We start from the raw sequence: 18,292 nt of genomic DNA, 5'->3' as shown, positions 1-18,292 counted from the left end.
GATGGTATGGGGTTGCATGAGTGCGTGTGGCATGGGCAGCTTGCATGTCTGGAAAGGCACCATCAATGCAGAAAAATATATTCAGGTTCTAGAACAACATATGCTCCCATCCAGACGTCATCTCTTTCAACAAGATAATGCCAGACCACATTCTGCATCAATCACAACATCATGGCTGCGTAGGAGAAGGATCCGGGTACTGAAATGGCCAGTCTGCAGTCCAGATCTTTCACCTATAGAGAACATTTGGCGCATCATAAAGAGGAAGGTGCAACAAAGAAGGCCCAAGACGATTGAACAGTTAGAGGCCTGTATTAGACAAGAATGGGAGAGCATTCCTATTTCTAAACTTGAGAAACTGGTCTCCTCGGTCCCCAGACGTCTGTTGAGTGTGTAAGAAGAAGGGGAGATGCCACACAGTGGTGAAAATGGCCTTGTCCCAACTTTTTGGGGATTTGTTGACACCATGAAATTAGATTCAACATAATTTTCCCTTAAAATGGTACATTTTCTCAGTTTAAACTTTTGTTCCGTGATTTATGTTCTATTCTGAATAAAATATTAGAAGTTGGCACCTCCACATCATTGCATTCAGTTTTTATTCACGATTTGTATAGTGTCCCAACTTTTTTGGAATCCGGTTTGTACATATATGTATAAATACACACATTTATTATGGATCATACATCAGATAGACATATGATCCATAATATAGCCCCCCCTGTATTGTACATCTATGTGCTTGATTGGGGCCTCCAAAAGAGCTGGGACATTGGTCCATTGTTATGAGGGCACTGATGTCCCTACGTGTCCTGAAATCCACTTGATTAATGTAGGCTTTACCAGATTAGAATGTTGGATCAGGTCCTGAGAACCACTGGGGGTGTCCTTCTGACCACTGACAAAGGTTACTCAGAGGCGTACTATCTGGTTATATTTCATATTATTAAAGGTTATCAGGTGCTGGATTAACGGAAATTTACTAAACATCTCTCCATGTCCAAATAACTCACCGATAGTACAAGGTCTCGTTTTCGACGGGAACATTTCTGCCCACTGGAATGCTGCCGACTGTTTGAGCCACTATAGAATGATGCAAATGAGGGCGGTGAAGATGGTAGCCTCATTTCTGCCGAGTCGGTGGAAGTTTCTGCCACCATCAACCCTCCTGGGCTAAGGGAGCTCTCTTTATGTATTAAGACATGGGAATGGCTTGATTTCACAATTGGGGGTGTTGGTTCCCTCAGAGTTTCCTCTGGATCCCTGTGAGAGCGGGTGTCTGTCAGATGCTTCACAAAGTTGGACGATAAAATCCGCTGGGCAGGGGGATCGGCGTTTAGGAAATCATCAATGACCTAGAAAAATACAATGGTGCAGATACATACAGAAGAGGCGTAATGCACAAAACATGACATTCAAACTGGAAAGTGGAGTGTTAAAATACTAAGAGGTGGCTGGCGGGGAGGAATGCCAGGCTTTGAGCAGGCACACAACAGATGGTATAAAGATGACACACCTGCCAGAATTGCTGCAAACAGAAGCTGTCCCTATTAAAAGTGACAGACTTGTGTCTCCCACTGGAGTGCAATAGAATGGAGACTGAGCACAAACAGACTGCACGCACATACACATGGCACGTAGCTGACGAGCACAAGACCAAACAGCTATGTCCTAGATCTGTGGCTGCAGACACACATACAGTAGGTGACCATGTCTATGTGCAGATGTATCCTGATTGGTTGCCAGCCATTGTCCTTGTTTTACCTTGGCCATACCTGCCATTATCAGGGATGTCCTCATATATAAGAATTACACTTTCTACAAGCAGCAAGTCAATGGCAGTGATGGCAACGCTTGCAGGACTCTGGTATTTGCCTACAAAAGGATGGGATGCAAATCGGAAGCAGCCTGTAGATGGGCGATAGGCTGCGGGGAATTCGGTTTCCACATGAGATTCCCATAGGAGCGGCAGATTACCAGTGTGCAGCACATCAACCAGTAGCCTCATGGATTATTATTAGGAAACTGCACACTTGTTCACTGAAGGGTAAGTTGTCTGCAGGTGATAATGGTATCCGGTTCTTTAAAACGGAGGGCTTATCCTCAAAAAGGCTATGTACAACTTCGGGGCATTTTACTCATTGCATTTACTCATTTTGGGCAAAAAAAAAAGAAGGGAAAATCGTTTCTGAGTACAAGGGTTAAAACTCAGTCTGTTTTCAAGCTAGCTGTCATGTTCTGTTTTCTTTGAATCCCATCATCTGACAGCTCATATGTAACTTATCTCTGATCTCCTGACCTCATAAACACTTACTTAACCCTTAGGATACCGGAGGTTTTTTCGTTTTCATTTTTCTTGAGCCATAACTTTTTTTATATTTCCGTTCACATAGCTGCATGAGGGCTTATTTTTTGTGGGACAAGTTGGACTTTCTAGTGCCACTATTAATTGTGGCATAAAATGTAGTGGGAAGCGGTAATAAAATTCCGAATGGGGTGGAATTGGACGGGTTGTGTTCCCATGTACGGCGCTTCTAGCGAAGGGGTTAAGCCGTAGTCTTAATGTTCTTATCAGTTTGAGTTCTAGAGATCAGAGATAAGAGCTACACATGAGCTGTCAGATGACAGGATTCAAAGAAAACAGTGTGACAGCTTGCAAACAGACTGAATTTTAACCCTTGTAACTCAGAAACGGCTGAACATTTTTAATAAAGACCAACTGAAAAAATGATGGGTAAAATGCAATCATAAAAACAAGATTTCTCCAAAGGTGTCCATAGCCTTTAAGATAGGCCATGAGGATTAGATTAGTTAGGGTTTTTACACCCTAGCTGATGAGCTGCTTAAAGGGGTTTTGGCTCTCTAGAGAGCACATCGTCCACTTCACTGTGTACCAGGCACAGTACCGTACTTTCAGCAGTGACTGTGCCTGGTATTACAGTTTACTATAGCTCAGTCCTATTCAAGTGGATGGGACGGAGCTGCAATAACGGCCACAGCCGCTCCAAAACGTATGGGACTGTGTATGGTACACAATAAGGTGGACAAAGTAACTCAAGACTCTGGCGAGTCAGCAGTGGATTTCAGACTGCTGAAACACAGTAAAGCCCCTTTCACACTGGCAAGTTTTCCGCACGGGTGCAATGCGTGAGGTGAACGCATTGCACCCGCACTGAATCCGGACCCATTCATTTCTACAGGGCTGTGCACATGAGCGGTGATTTTCACGCATCACTTGTGCGTTGCGTGAAAATCGCAGCATGCTCTATAGTGTGAGTTTTTCACGCAACGCAGGCCCCATAGAAGTGAATGGGGCTGCGTGAAAATCGCAAGCATCTGCAAACAAGTGCGGATGCGGTGCGATTTTAACGCATGGTTGCTAAGATGAAAGTCTATTCACTGTATTATTTTCCCTTATAAATGGTTATAAGGGAAAATAATAGCATTCTTTAATACAGAATGCATAGTAGGTCAATTGAAAGTTAAAACATAAAAAAAATTAACTCGCCTCCTCCTCTTGATCGCGTAGCAGCCGGTCTCTTCTTACTTCTTTAATCATGAGCTGCCGGCTAAAGGACCTGTGGTGACGTCCAATCACATGGTCCATCACCGTGGTGATGGACCATGTGATGAGCTCAGTGACGTCACCACAGGTCCTTTGACAGGTCCTGAAGAAAGAACAGGAGACCGGCAGCTACACGATCAATTGGAGGCGAGTTAATTTTATTTTTTAACCCTCAATTGACCTTGTACTAAGCATTCTGTATTCAGAATGCTATTATTTTCCATTATAACCATGTTATAAGGGAAAATAATTACATCTACACACCATCGAACCCAAACCTGAACTTCAGTGAAGTAGTTCGGGTCTGGGTACCACATTCAGTTTTTTATCACGCGCGTGAAAAACACATTGCACCCGCGCGATAAAAACTGAACAACCGAACGCAAATCGCAATTGCGTACCTACTCGCGCGGGTTTGCCGCAATGCACCCGGGACGCATCCGGACACGCTCTTGTGAAAGGGGCCTAAAGCTTCAGTCACTGACTGTAGCCATGCCCTTATACATCAGAAATGAGTTAAATTACACCACTGAAGAAAATAGACAGCAGGTAAGTATCACCCAAAGTAGTGACCTGCTTGGAAATACCCAATACAAGAGGAAATAAAAGGTGAGCCATGATAAGGAAGTCTGCATGTCTCTGCTATAATAAAAGGGGGTAGTAAAGAGTGAGCACTGGAACCGCACAAAATACACTGCAGAACATCACTGCACGTGGTCACTTACTGGCATATGCACAGGACTAAGGAGGGACGGTGCTTCATTAGGAGGACATGCCGTTAAGCAACTTTCTCTTGTCCTGTCCAGAACTGCAGGGTGAAGTCCAGGGACTAATGAGGCAGATGCTGCACCTAGCTGTCTCAGCTCCTCAATGACAACCTGAACTCCTCCAATTTCTTCCACCTCTTCATCCTCTGATAACTTACATCTTGCACTGACATCTGGCGGCGACCTAGGAGCCTCCGGCCTTTCAATGCTTCTTTTCAGACTGCTGACCTCGTCTTGGAGTTCACTGAGGAGGCTACTGTTTGCCTTGGCAACGTTTAGCGCAGCTTCGGCTAGTCCCACCGCCTTCTCCACGCGTTGGTAAATGAGGTGAAGCAGCTGCTCGCAGCCTTGCACTGCCACACCTTGCCCATTAACAGCGACAGGGGTAGCACCATCAACAGACACTGAGCCACCTTGGGTACCTTCGATTTTGCAGGCACATTTCCCATCGCTTTGCCCTGGTGGTGGCGTGAACAGAATTGTAGCGCTGAATGACATTTTGGGTAAAAATGTTTTCAAAAACAAACAATGTAAGTAGTGGATCCTTACGGCCACCACCTAATATATGTCTTTGTAGCATCCAGCGTCTTTATTATCAGCTTTCTTATGATTTTCTATGAAATGGAATATTACACCTAAATAATTCAAGTATCTAAGTAATACTCCGGTAGGCTGTGTCATCTGTCTGGGAGATGTATTATTTAATATATTCATGATGCTTTTGTATGAATTTCACCGATTCCCGAGGGAACATTTTCGATTCCTACTGTCAGGCTGCAAACACATCCCACAAGATTTATTTTGGTCCCCCCACCGATTATTCCACTTCTTCGATGGGTTTTAAGCTACTGGATTCATACTTGTTGACTTCTTATGGAGCCTGTGGTCTGATAAATGACTGAAGTGTTCAGATGGTTGAAATTTCTGGGAAATATCTTTCACTACTGCTAAGGAACAAAGCAATAAAGCCATTCCCAGGCATGACAATAAAAGAGCCATTTAGAAAAATGACAATAAAACCAAAGCTTCTTCTTTGCATATAGAAATGTAAAGAAGCACCCTCTCTCCAGATGGCAGCTTTATTTCAAACCAAAAATTAAGAAAGGATAAAATGCAGATTTTCAAATGAAATATAAAAGTATTTTAACATTAAAAGGGGCTGTCCACCTTTTACTATGTGATCAGTGGGGGTCCGACGTCCCACAGCCATCAGCTGTTTGGCAATAGATCTGGAGCTGGGGGTGTTAGTCTCCCACGATCAGTTAGTGAGGATAGGCGATCACTTAAAGGGGTTCTGCAGTTTTTTAAAACTAATGATCTATCCTCTGGATAGATGATCAGCATCTGATCAGTGGGGGTCCGACACCCAGGAGCCCCGCCGGTCAGCTGTTTGAGAAGGCAGTAGCGCCGCGGCCTTCTCGCTGTTTACCACAGGCCCAGTGATGTCACGACTAGTATCAACTGGGCTGGGTGCAGCTAAGCTCCATTCAAGTGAACAGAGCTTATCCCCGCCCATTGATACTAGTCGTGGCATCACTGGGCCAGCGGTAAACAGCGAGAAGGCCGCAGCGCTACTGCCTTCTCAAACAGCTCATCGGCGGAGGTGTCGGACCCCCGCCGTTCAAATGCTGATGAGAGGATAGATCATCAGTTTAAAAAAACTGCAGAACCACTTTAATAAAAAGGTGGACAACCCCTTTAACTGGTAAACATGGTTATAAATATAATAGCTCATTATACAATTAAAGGGGTTGTCTCATCACGGACAATGGGGGCATATTGCTAGGATGTATTGTCTTATAGGTGCGGGTCCCACCACTTGGACCTGCACCTACATCGAGAATGGAGCCCCGAAAGTGGTGGAGGGCGCACTACGCATGCGCAGCCCCCCCTCCATTCATTTTCTAAGGAGCTTTACTATTGGTTGGTTTGGGCGGCCGCCGGAGCGATACAGCGCCCTGCAGCAGGGGAAGCCGGCGAGAGCTGAAAGGAGAAGGGGCCGGCTCCCGGGAGTTTTTACAGTAAGGAGAGTGCGGCGCACTGTACAAGGACCCCGGGAAACATGGCGGCGGAGGAGCTGAAGAGGACTCCTCAGAGGTGACAAACAGCCCCGGACATCAAGGTGACAGCAGAGTGTAGTGCAGTGTGTGATCATCACACACACACACACCTGTATACATCACACACTGCACTACATACATCACACACACCTGTATACATCACACACTGCACCACATACATCACACACTGCACCACATACATCACACACTGCACCACATACATCACACACTGCACCACATACATCACACACACCTGTATACATCACATCACACACTGCACCACATACATCACACACACCTGTATACATCACATCACACACTGCACTTCATACATCACACACCTGTATACATCACACACTGCACCACATACATCACACCTGTATAAATCACACACTGCACCACATACATCACACACACACACCGGTATACATCACACACTGCACCACATACATCACACACACCTGTATACATCACACACTGCACCACATACATCACACACACCTGTATACATCACACACTGCACCACATACATCACACACACCTGTATACATCACACACTGCACCACATACATCACACACACACCTGTATACATCACACACTACACCACATACATCACACACTGCACCACATACATCACACACACCTGTATACATCACATCACACACTGCACCACATACATCACACACACCTGTATACATCACATCACACTGCACTTCATACATCACACACCCGTATAAATCACACACTGCACTTCATACATCACACACCTGTATAAATCACACACTGCACCCATACATCACACCTGTATAAATCACACACTGCACCACATACATCACACCTGTATAAATCACACACTGCACCACATACATCACACCTGTATAAATCACACACTGCACCACATACATCACACACTGCACCACATACATCACACACACCTGTATACATCACACACTGCACCACATACATCACACACACACCTGTATACATCACACACTGCACCACATACATCACACACACCTGTATACATCACACACTGCACCACATACATCACACACACCTGTATACATCACACACTGCACCACATACATCACACACTGCACTACACACATCACACACCTGTATACATCACACACTGCACCACATACATCACACACACCTGTATACATCACACACTGCACCACATACATCACACACACACACCGGTATACATCACACACTGCACCACATACATCACACACATCACACACACACCTGTATACATCACACACTGCACCACATACATCACACACACCTGTATACATCACACACTGCACCACATACATCACACACACCTGTATACATCACACACTGCACCACATACATCACACACACACCTGTATACATCACACACTACACCACATACATCACACACTGCACCACATACATCACACACACCTGTATACATCACACACTGCACCACATACATCACACACACACCTGTATACATCACACACTGCACCACATACATCACACACCTGTATACATCACACACTGCACCACATACATCACACACCGGTATACATCACACACTGCACCACATACATCACACACACACCTGTATACATCACACACTGCACCACATACATCACACACTGCACCACATACATCACACACTGCACCACATACATCACATCACTGCACCACATACATCACACCACTGCACCACATACATCACACACTGCACCACATACATCACACACCTGTATACATCACACACTGCACCACATACATCACACACTGCACTAAATACATCACAGACACCTGTATACATCACACACTGCACCACATACATCACACACACCTGTATACATCACACACACACCTGTATACATCACACACTGCACTACACACATCACACACCTGTATACATCACACACTGCACCACATACATCACACACACCTGTATACATCACACACTGCACCACATACATCACACACTGCACTACATACATCACACACACCTGTATACATCACACACTGCACTACATACATCACACACTGCACCACATACATCACACACACCTGTATACATCACATCACACACTGCACCACATACATCACACACACCTGTATACATCACACACTGCACCACATACATCACACACACCTGTATACATCACACACTGCACCACATACATCACACACACCTGTATACATCACACACTGCACCACATACATCACACACACACCTGTATACATCACACACTACACCACATACATCACACACTGCACCACATACATCACACACACCTGTATACATCACATCACACACTGCACCACATACATCACACACACCTGTATACATCACATCACACACTGCACTTCATACATCACACACCCGTATAAATCACACACTGCACTTCATACATCACACACCTGTATAAATCACACACTGCACCCATACATCACACCTGTATAAATCACACACTGCACCACATACATCACACCTGTATAAATCACACACTGCACCACATACATCACACCTGTATAAATCACACACTGCACCACATACATCACACACACACCGGTATACATCACACACTGCACCACATACATCACACACTGCACCACATACATCACACACACCTGTATACATCACACACTGCACCACATACATCACACACACACCTGTATACATCACACACTGCACCACATACATCACACACACCTGTATACATCACACACTGCACCACATACATCACACACACCTGTATACATCACACACTGCACCACATACATCACACACTGCACTACACACATCACACACCTGTATACATCACACACTGCACCACATACATCACACACACCTGTATACATCACACACTGCACCACATACATCACACACACACACCGGTATACATCACACACTGCACCACATACATCACACACTGCACCACATACATCACACACACCTGTATACATCACACACTGCACCACATACATCACACACACACCTGTATACATCACACACTGCACCACATACATCACACACACCTGTATACATCACACACTGCACCACATACATCACACACACCTGTATACATCACACACTGCACCACATACATCACACACACACCTGTATACATCACACACTACACCACATACATCACACACTGCACCACATACATCACACACACCTGTATACATCACACACTGCACCACATACATCACACACACACCTGTATACATCACACACTGCACTACACACATCACACACCTGTATACATCACACACTGCACCACATACATCACACACTGCACTACATACATCACACACACCTGTATACATCACATCACACACTGCACTTCATACATCACACACCTGTATAAATCACACACTGCACTTCATACATCACACACCTGTATAAATCACACACTGCACTTCATACATCACACACCTGTATAAATCACACACTGCACTTCATACATCACACACCTGTATAAATCACACACTGCACCCATACATCACACCTGTATAAATCACACACTGCACCACATACATCACACCTGTATAAATCACACACTGCACCACATACATCACACCTGTATAAATCACACACTGCACCACATACATCACACACACACCTGTATAAATCACACACTGCACCACATACATCACACACACCTGTATACATCACACACTGCACCACATACATCACACACACACCTGTATACATCACACACTGCACTACACACATCACACACCTGTATACATCACACACTGCACCACATACATCACACACTGCACTACATACATCACACACACCTGTATACATCACACACTGCACCACATACATCACACACACACACACACACACCGGTATACATCACACACTGCACCACATACATCACATCACACACTGCACCACATACATCACACATGTATACATCACACACTGCACCACATACATCACACACCTGTATACATCACACACTGCACCACATACATCACACACTGCACTAAATACATCACAGACACCTGTATACATCACACACTGCACCACATACATCACACACACCTGTATACATCACACACTGCACCACATACATCACACACACCTGTATACATCACACACTGCACTACACACATCACACACCTGTATACATCACACACTGCACCACATACATCACACACACCTGTATACATCACACACTGCACCACATACATCACACACACCTGTATACATCACACACTGCACCACATACATCACACACCTGTATACATCACACACTGCACCACATACATCACACACACCTGTATACATCACACACTGCACTACACACATCACACACCTGTATACATCACACACTGCACCACATACATCACACACTGCACTACATACATCACACACACACCTGTATACATCACACACTGCACCACATACATCACACACACCTGTATACATCAAACACTGCACCACATACATCACACACCTGTATACATCACACACACACACCTGTATACATCACACACACACACCTGTATACATCACACACTGATGCATGTAGTGCACTGTATAGTGAATGCAGGCAGGCTATTAACCCCTTATGGACCGGGCTCATTTTCACATTTTTTGCAAATCTGACATGTGTCACTTTATGTGGTGATAACTTTAAAACGCTTTTACTTATCCAGGCCATTCTGAGACAGTTTTCTCGTCACATATTGTACTTCATGACACTGGTAAAATGGAGTAAAAAATGCTTTTTTATTTATTAAAAAAAATACCAAATTTGCAAATTTCCAAGTTTCAATTTCTCTACTTCTATAATACATAGTAATACCTCCAAAAATAGTTATTACTTTACATTCCCCATATGTCTACTTCATGTTTGGATCATTTTGGGAATGCCATTTTATTTTATTTTTGGGGGACGTTACAAGTCTTAGAAGTTTAGAAGCAAATCTTGAAATTTTTCAGAAAATTTCTAAAACCCACTTTTTCAAGACCAGTTCAGGTCTGAAGTCACTTTGTGAGGCTTACATAATAGAAACCACCCAAAAACTACCCCATTTTACAAACTACACCCCTCAAGGTATTCAAAACTGATTTTACAAGGGGTGTAGTTTCTAAAATGGGGTCATTTATGGGTGGTTTCTACTACCTGAGACCTGCAAAGTGACTTCAAGATTCAATTGGTCCTTAACCCCTTAGGGACCCATGACGTATCGGTCCTTAAGGACCCATGACGTACCGGTACGTCATGTGTTGTTCCGATCACCGCCGCCCGGTGATCGGAACAAGGTGCCTGCTCAAATCATTGAGCAGGCACCTCGGCTAAATGCGCGGGGGGGTCCCGTGACCCCCCTCCCCCGTGTCGGCGATCGTTGCAAACCGCAGGTCAATTCAGTGGCTTTTACCTGGAGCGGCGGCGGTGGTGTCATCGGGTCCCCATGGGGCTGTGGGGGGGGGACCCGATGGCATGGAAGGCAGCGCGATGCCTTCCTGAGGCATCGCGCTGCCTTCCGGTGAAGAGCCTGTCAGACCCAGCCCCCCGGATCTCACAGCCCCCGGAAGCTGTATGAGTAATACTTCTGTATTGGAATGCATTGGCTGTATGAGTAATACAGTGTGTATGAGTAATACACACTGTATTACTCATACAGCCAATGCATTCCAATACAGAAGTATTGGAATGCATTGTAAAGGATTAGACCCCCCAAAGTTCAAGTCCCAAAGTGGGACTAAAATAAAGTAAAAATAAAAGTTTCCCCCCAAAAAATTAAAAGTTTCAAGTAAAAATAAACAAAAACGTCATTTTCCCCAAATAAAGTTAAAAAAAATTGGTAAAAGATAGGGGGGGGGGGGGGAGAAGTATACATATTAGGTATCGCCGCGTCCGTATCGACCGGCTCTATAAACATATCACATGACCTAACCCCTGAGATGAACACCGTAAAAAATAAAAACTGTGCTAAATAAACAATTTTTTTGTCACCTAACATCACAAAAAGTACAACCGCAAGTGATCAAAAAGGCGTTTGCCCACCAAAATAGTACCAATCTAACTGGCACCTCATCCCGCAAAAAAAATTAGCCCCTACCTGAGACAATTGCCCATAAAATAAAAAACTATGGCTCAGAATATGGAGACACTAAAAAAGCTATTATTGTGTAAAACTTACATAAATAAAATAAAAATACACATATTTGGTATCGCCGCGATCGTATCGACCGGCTCTATAAAAATATCACATGACCTATCCCCTTAGATGAACACCGTAAAAAATAAAAATTGTGCTAAATAAACCATTTTTTGTCACCTTACATCACAAAAAGTGTAATAGCAAGCGATCAAAAAGTCACATACACCCCAAAATAGTGCCAATAAAACCGTCATCTCATCCCACAAAAATCATACCCTACCTAAGGCAATCGCAAAAAACTGAAAAAATTATGGCTCTCAGACTATGTAAACACTAAAACATGATTTTTTTTGCTTCAAAAATGAAATCATTGTGTAAAACTTACATAAATTAAAAAACAAAGTATACATATTAGGTATCGCCGCATCCGTGACAACCTGGTCTATAAAAATATCACATGATCTAACCTGTCAGATGAATGTTGTAAATAACAAAAAATAAAAACGGTGCCAAAACAGCTATTTATTGTTATCTTGCCTCACAAAAAGTGTAATATAGAGCAACCAAAAATCATATGTACCCTAAACTAGTACCAACAATACTGCCACCCTATTACGTAGTTTCTGAAATGGGGCAACTTTTTTTGGAGTTTCTACTCTAGGGGTGCATCAGGGGGGCTTCAAATGGGACATGGTGTCAAAAAAAACAGTCCAGCAAAATCTGCCTTCCAAAAACCGCATGGCATTCCTTTCCTTCTGCGCCCTGCCGTGTGCCCGTACAGAGGTTTACAACCACATATGGGGTGCTTCTGTAAACTACAGAATCAGGGCCATAAATATTGAGTTTTGTTTAGCTGTTAACCCTTGCTTTGTAACTGGAAAAAAATTATTAAAAATGGAAAATCTACCAAAAAAGGGACATTTTGAAATTGTATCTCTATTTTCCATTAAAGGGTTTCTATCACTTCGTTTTACATATTTAGCTGTCAGACACTAGCGATCCGCTAGTGTCTGCTCTACCAAACCATCCTAATATAATAGGTTTTGGGGCAGCCGTTTTGCTAAAAAAAGAACTTTTATTAATATGCTAATGAGCCTCTAGGTGCTATGGGGGCGTCATTAGCACCTAGAGGCTCCGTCTACCTTCACAAACTGCCGCCGCCCAGCGCGTCCCTCCAGCCCGCCCATCTCCTCCTGAATGCGATCCTCCCTGTGAGCGCCTGTATTCGGCGCATGCGCAGTGAATATCTGACCGCTTCCCTGCTCAGACATCTCCACTGCGCCTGCGCGATGACGTCATAGTGCCCCGAGGAACAGGCGCAGTGGAGATGTCTGAGCAGGGAAGCGGTCAGACATTCACTGCGCATGCGCCGAATACAGGCGCTCACAGGGAGGATCGCATTCAGGAGGAGATAGGCGGGCTGGAGGGACGCACTGGGCGGCGGCAGTTTGTGAAGGTAGACGGAGCCTCTAGGTGCTAATGACGCCCCCATAGCACCTAGAGGCTCATTAGCATATCGATATAAGTTCTTTTTTTAGCAAAACGGCTGCCCCAAAAGCAGTTATATTAGGATGGTTTGGCAGAGCAGACACTAGGGGATCGCTAGTGTCTGACACCTAAATATGTAAAACGAAGTGATAGAAACCCTTTAATTCTTGTGGAACACCTAAAGGGTTAACAAAGTTTGTAAAATCAGTTTTGAATACCTTGAGGGGTGTAGTTTATAGAATGGGGTCATTTTTGGGTGGTTTCTATTATGTAAGCCTCACAAAGTGACTTCAGACCTGAACTGGTCCCTAAAAATTGGGTTTTTGATTTGCTTCTAAACTTCTAAGCCTTCTAACGTCCCCAAAAAATAAAATATCATTCCCAAAATGATCCAAACATGAAGTAGACATATGGGGAATGTAAAGTAATAACTATTTTTGGAGGTATTACTATGTATTATAGAAGTAGAGAAATTGAAACTTGGAAATTTGCAATTCTTAACAAATTTTTGGTAAATTTGGTATTTTTTTATAAATAAAAATGACATTTTTTTACTTCATTTTACCAGTGTCATGACGTACAATATGTGACGAAAAAACAATCTAAGAACGGCCTGGATAAGTCAAAGCGTTTTAAAGTTATCAGCACTTAAAGTGACACTGGTCAGATTTGCAAAAAATGGCCAAGTCCAGAAGGTGAAATAGGGCCGAGTCCTTAACTCCTTAAGGACACAGCCTTATTTTACCTTAAGGACCAGGCCATTTAGCCGAAATGCCTGCTCAATGATTTGAGAAGGCACCGGCTTCCGATCACCGTCCGCTGCGCGGCGGTGATCAGAAATACACAGGGCGTACAGGTACGCCCTGTGTCCTTAAAGAGGACCTTTCACCGATTCTTACCCTATGAACTAACTATACAGACATGTGGAGCGGCACCCGGGGATCTCACTGCACTTACTATTATCCCCGGGCGCCGCTCCGTTCTCCTGATATGCCCTCCGGTATCTCCGTTCCCTAAGTTATGGTAGGCGGAGATACCAGTCCCTAAGTTATGGTAGGCGGAGTCTGCCCTAGCGCTGGCCAATCGCATTGCAGAGCTCACAGCCTGGGAGAAAATAACCTCCCAGGCTGTGAGCTCTGCGCTGCGATTGGCCAGCGCTAGGGCAGACTCCGTCTACCATAACTTAGGGAACTGAGATACCGGAGGGCATATCAGGAGAACGGAGCGGCGCCCGGGGATAATAGTAAGTGCAGTGAGATCCCCGGGCGCCGCTCCACATGTCTGTATAGTTAGTTCATAGGGTAAGAATCGGTGAAAGGTCCTCTTTAAGTACCAGGACATAAGGGCGTACCTGTACGCCCTGTGTCCTGATGAGGTTAAAAAAAGTGGATTTTGAAAATGTCCTTAAAAATTTGCTTCTAGAAATCTAAGCCTTCTAAAAGTCCTAAAAAATAAAATGACATTCACAAATTGATGCAACCATAAAGTACACACATGGGGATTTAATGAGGTATCACTATCTGTCTTAAAAGCAGAGAAATTTAAATTTAGAAGATAGTGACTTTTTCCAAATTTTATGTGAATTTTGAATTTTTTTTAATAAATAAAAGGTAAAAACATATCGACGGAAATTTCATAGAAATGGATAGAGCAGCGGGGCCACTCCGTCCATTTCAGGGGCAGTCCCACCAATCTGATAGTTATCCCCTATCCTGTGGATAGGGGATAACTTGTCATAACTGGAATACTGCTTTAGGCCTCATGCACCGGCCGTGTGCTCCCCACATGATGGATGCGGACCCATTCACTTGAATGAGACCGCAAGCCAGAGCTGTAGTGCAGAACGGAGGCATGGAACCCCATGGAAGCACTACGCAGTGCGTCTGTGGTGTTTCTACCCGTGCCAACACACCTCAAAACACATGTTATATATATTTATTTTTTAAGTTGAATGGGTCTCGATCCATCCTGGCCGTGTGCATGAGGCCTCAAGGTGAAAACTAGCTGTACCCTTAAGGGGTTAATATACACCAATTTCCATTTGTCCAGCCATGATAATCCGTAGTCATTCATAAAGCACTGACGCTGGAATCCGTTTTCTATGTCCCTTCATGCGACAGTCCCTCAGCGATTATACCATGTCCCTCCTCTCCTTCCACGCTCCCTAGTATCACTAAGGAAGGCGTGGCCAGTACACGCAATTTCTCACGTGATCACTAGGATGTACGTGCGACTTACAGCGGTCCGTGTACATAACACGCACGCTGAGACACACCCACCGTCGCCTTCGATTGGCTGAAAGCGCTTGTATCCGATTGGCTGCAGCGCGCCGCCAATCAAACATGCGCTTTAGCCATTAGTGCACGTCAGAGGAGGCGGGCTACGTCGTCACGCGAGCGTCCAATAGAATAATGTTTCCCTCTGCCTTCTTCCTCTGTTAACCCTACGTCTGCCAGCCATGGAAACGAATGATAAAGCCGCTGCGTTTTGCGTACACGAATCAATCCTGATACATCGCATGCAGCTTTTTCCTATGGCTACCAAAGCTATGAAGAAAGAGCACGCCGTCTACATTATGCCTGTGTGTACTGTACCCAGCAGTGACGCCGATAGACGAGGCATTCACTCCCCGGCACTACAGCACATATACGACGCTTCACAAGCTGAAAGTTAGCGTCCACTAGCTGCCCCCTCCCAATGCTTCGCTACAGCCCCCTCGTCACTCACAGACAGGAGGATGTACCAGGGGGGACAATGAATATACCACTAAACCCGTGAAAATACCTCAGTATGGCAGTGAACTGGTTAATAAAATATACACCGCGGCGAGACACCACGATCATTGTCCCCAAGCAATGACACCCCGACTTGTGGTAAAGGATACGTGAAGGTCAGCGTGTCCCCTTTGTATTCTTGGAGCCGTGTGTGCACAGAGGAGTGCAGAGCTGGTACACGCCTCTGCTGCCTGATGATTGGTCAGGAGCGAGGCGGGGGTGGGATCTGCGTGTACAGGGGCCCTTCAGGGGAATTGTGTACACCTCACCAGGCTGATGCCAGGGCATGAAGTCCTACAGAGTGACTCTATGGGGTGACAATCTCTGTACAGCGCTGCAGAATATGCTGGCAAAATATCTGATCTGTATCTGAAGCAGGGCATCACCCTCCGTATGTTGGCAGTGCGAGATCACTGGCCTGAATTCATTTAACCCCTTAAAAACATCAGTTACTTCTTCAAATCAGTGAAAAGTGGGCTTCTGCCCACTTGGATGCCAACTTGTCCTGCCCAGAACCTGTTCGGGCCAGGCTTAACTCCACTGTATCTGAAGCAGGGCATTACCCTCCGTATGTTGGCAGTGCAAGATCACTGGCCTGAATTCATTTAACCCCTTAATAACATCAGTTATGTATTCAAATCAGTGAAAAGTGCTTGTCTGCCCACTTTGATGCCAGTTTTCATGCCCAGAACTGTTTTCATCCCACTAGTCTGATAGTTAGTCCCTTTCCTGTGGATAGGGGATACCTTGTTATAACTAGAATACCCCTTTACGATGAAAACTAGCTGTACCCTTAACCTCTTACGGACACAGGGCAGTACATACAGGTACGCCCTGTGTAGTTCCAATCACCGCCGCGCAGTGGGCGGTGATCGGAACTGGGTGCCTGCTGAAATCAATCAGCAGGCACCCTGGGACAATGCCGAGGCGGGCCCAAAAAATAAAAAAAAATATGGCTCTCAGACTAAAACATGCTTTTTTATGTTAAACGTAAGAAATAAAAAAATTGACATATTAGGTATCGCTGCGTCCGTAAGAACCTGCTCTATAAAAATACCACATGACCTAAACCTTGAGATGAACACCGTAAAAAAAATTAAATAATACCAGTGTCAAAAAAGCCATTTTTTGTCACCTCACATCTCAAAAAGTGTAATAGCAAGCGATCAAAAAGTCGTATGCCCCCCAAAATAGTGCCAATCTAACCGTCATCTCATCCCACAAAAATGAGATACCCTAACTAAGACAATCGCCCAAAAACTGAAAAAAACTATGACTCTCAGACTATGGAGACACTAAAACATGATTTTTTTTTGTTTCAAAAATATTATTGTGTAAAACCTAAATAAATAAAAAGGTATACATATTAGGTATCGCCGCGTCCATAAGAACCTGCTCTATAAAAATAGCACATGATCTGACCTGTCAGATGAACGTTGTAAATAAAAAATAAAAACTGTGCCAAAATTTTAATCCATTTTTTCCCATAACAAAGCAAGGGTTAACAGCCA

At 44.4% G+C, this 18,292-nt stretch overlaps 1 protein-coding gene across 1 annotated transcript in view; it reads right to left on the bottom strand.

The window, feature by feature from the left end:
* Positions 1-17,123, bottom strand: part of C2H14orf93 (chromosome 2 C14orf93 homolog) — a 30,181-nt gene extending 13,058 nt beyond the window's left edge. Inside the window, exons 1-3 of the mRNA XM_040416871.1 lie at positions 16,892-17,123; positions 4,291-5,267; positions 1,014-1,355 (exon numbers count right to left, since the gene is read on the bottom strand). Coding sequence (XP_040272805.1) covers positions 1,014-1,355; positions 4,291-4,830 — 882 coding nt within the window. The 5' untranslated portion in view covers positions 4,831-5,267; positions 16,892-17,123. The remainder of the gene's footprint in view (positions 1-1,013; positions 1,356-4,290; positions 5,268-16,891) is intronic.
* Between the last annotated feature and the right edge of the window lie 1,169 nt (positions 17,124-18,292).

The sequence above is a fragment of the Bufo bufo genome, chromosome 2 (genome assembly GCF_905171765.1).
Source record: "Bufo bufo chromosome 2, aBufBuf1.1, whole genome shotgun sequence".
NCBI lineage: Eukaryota > Metazoa > Chordata > Amphibia > Anura > Bufonidae > Bufo > Bufo bufo.
The sequence above is the reverse complement of the archived record's forward strand: the minus strand, read 5'-3'. Positions and strand labels throughout refer to the sequence as shown.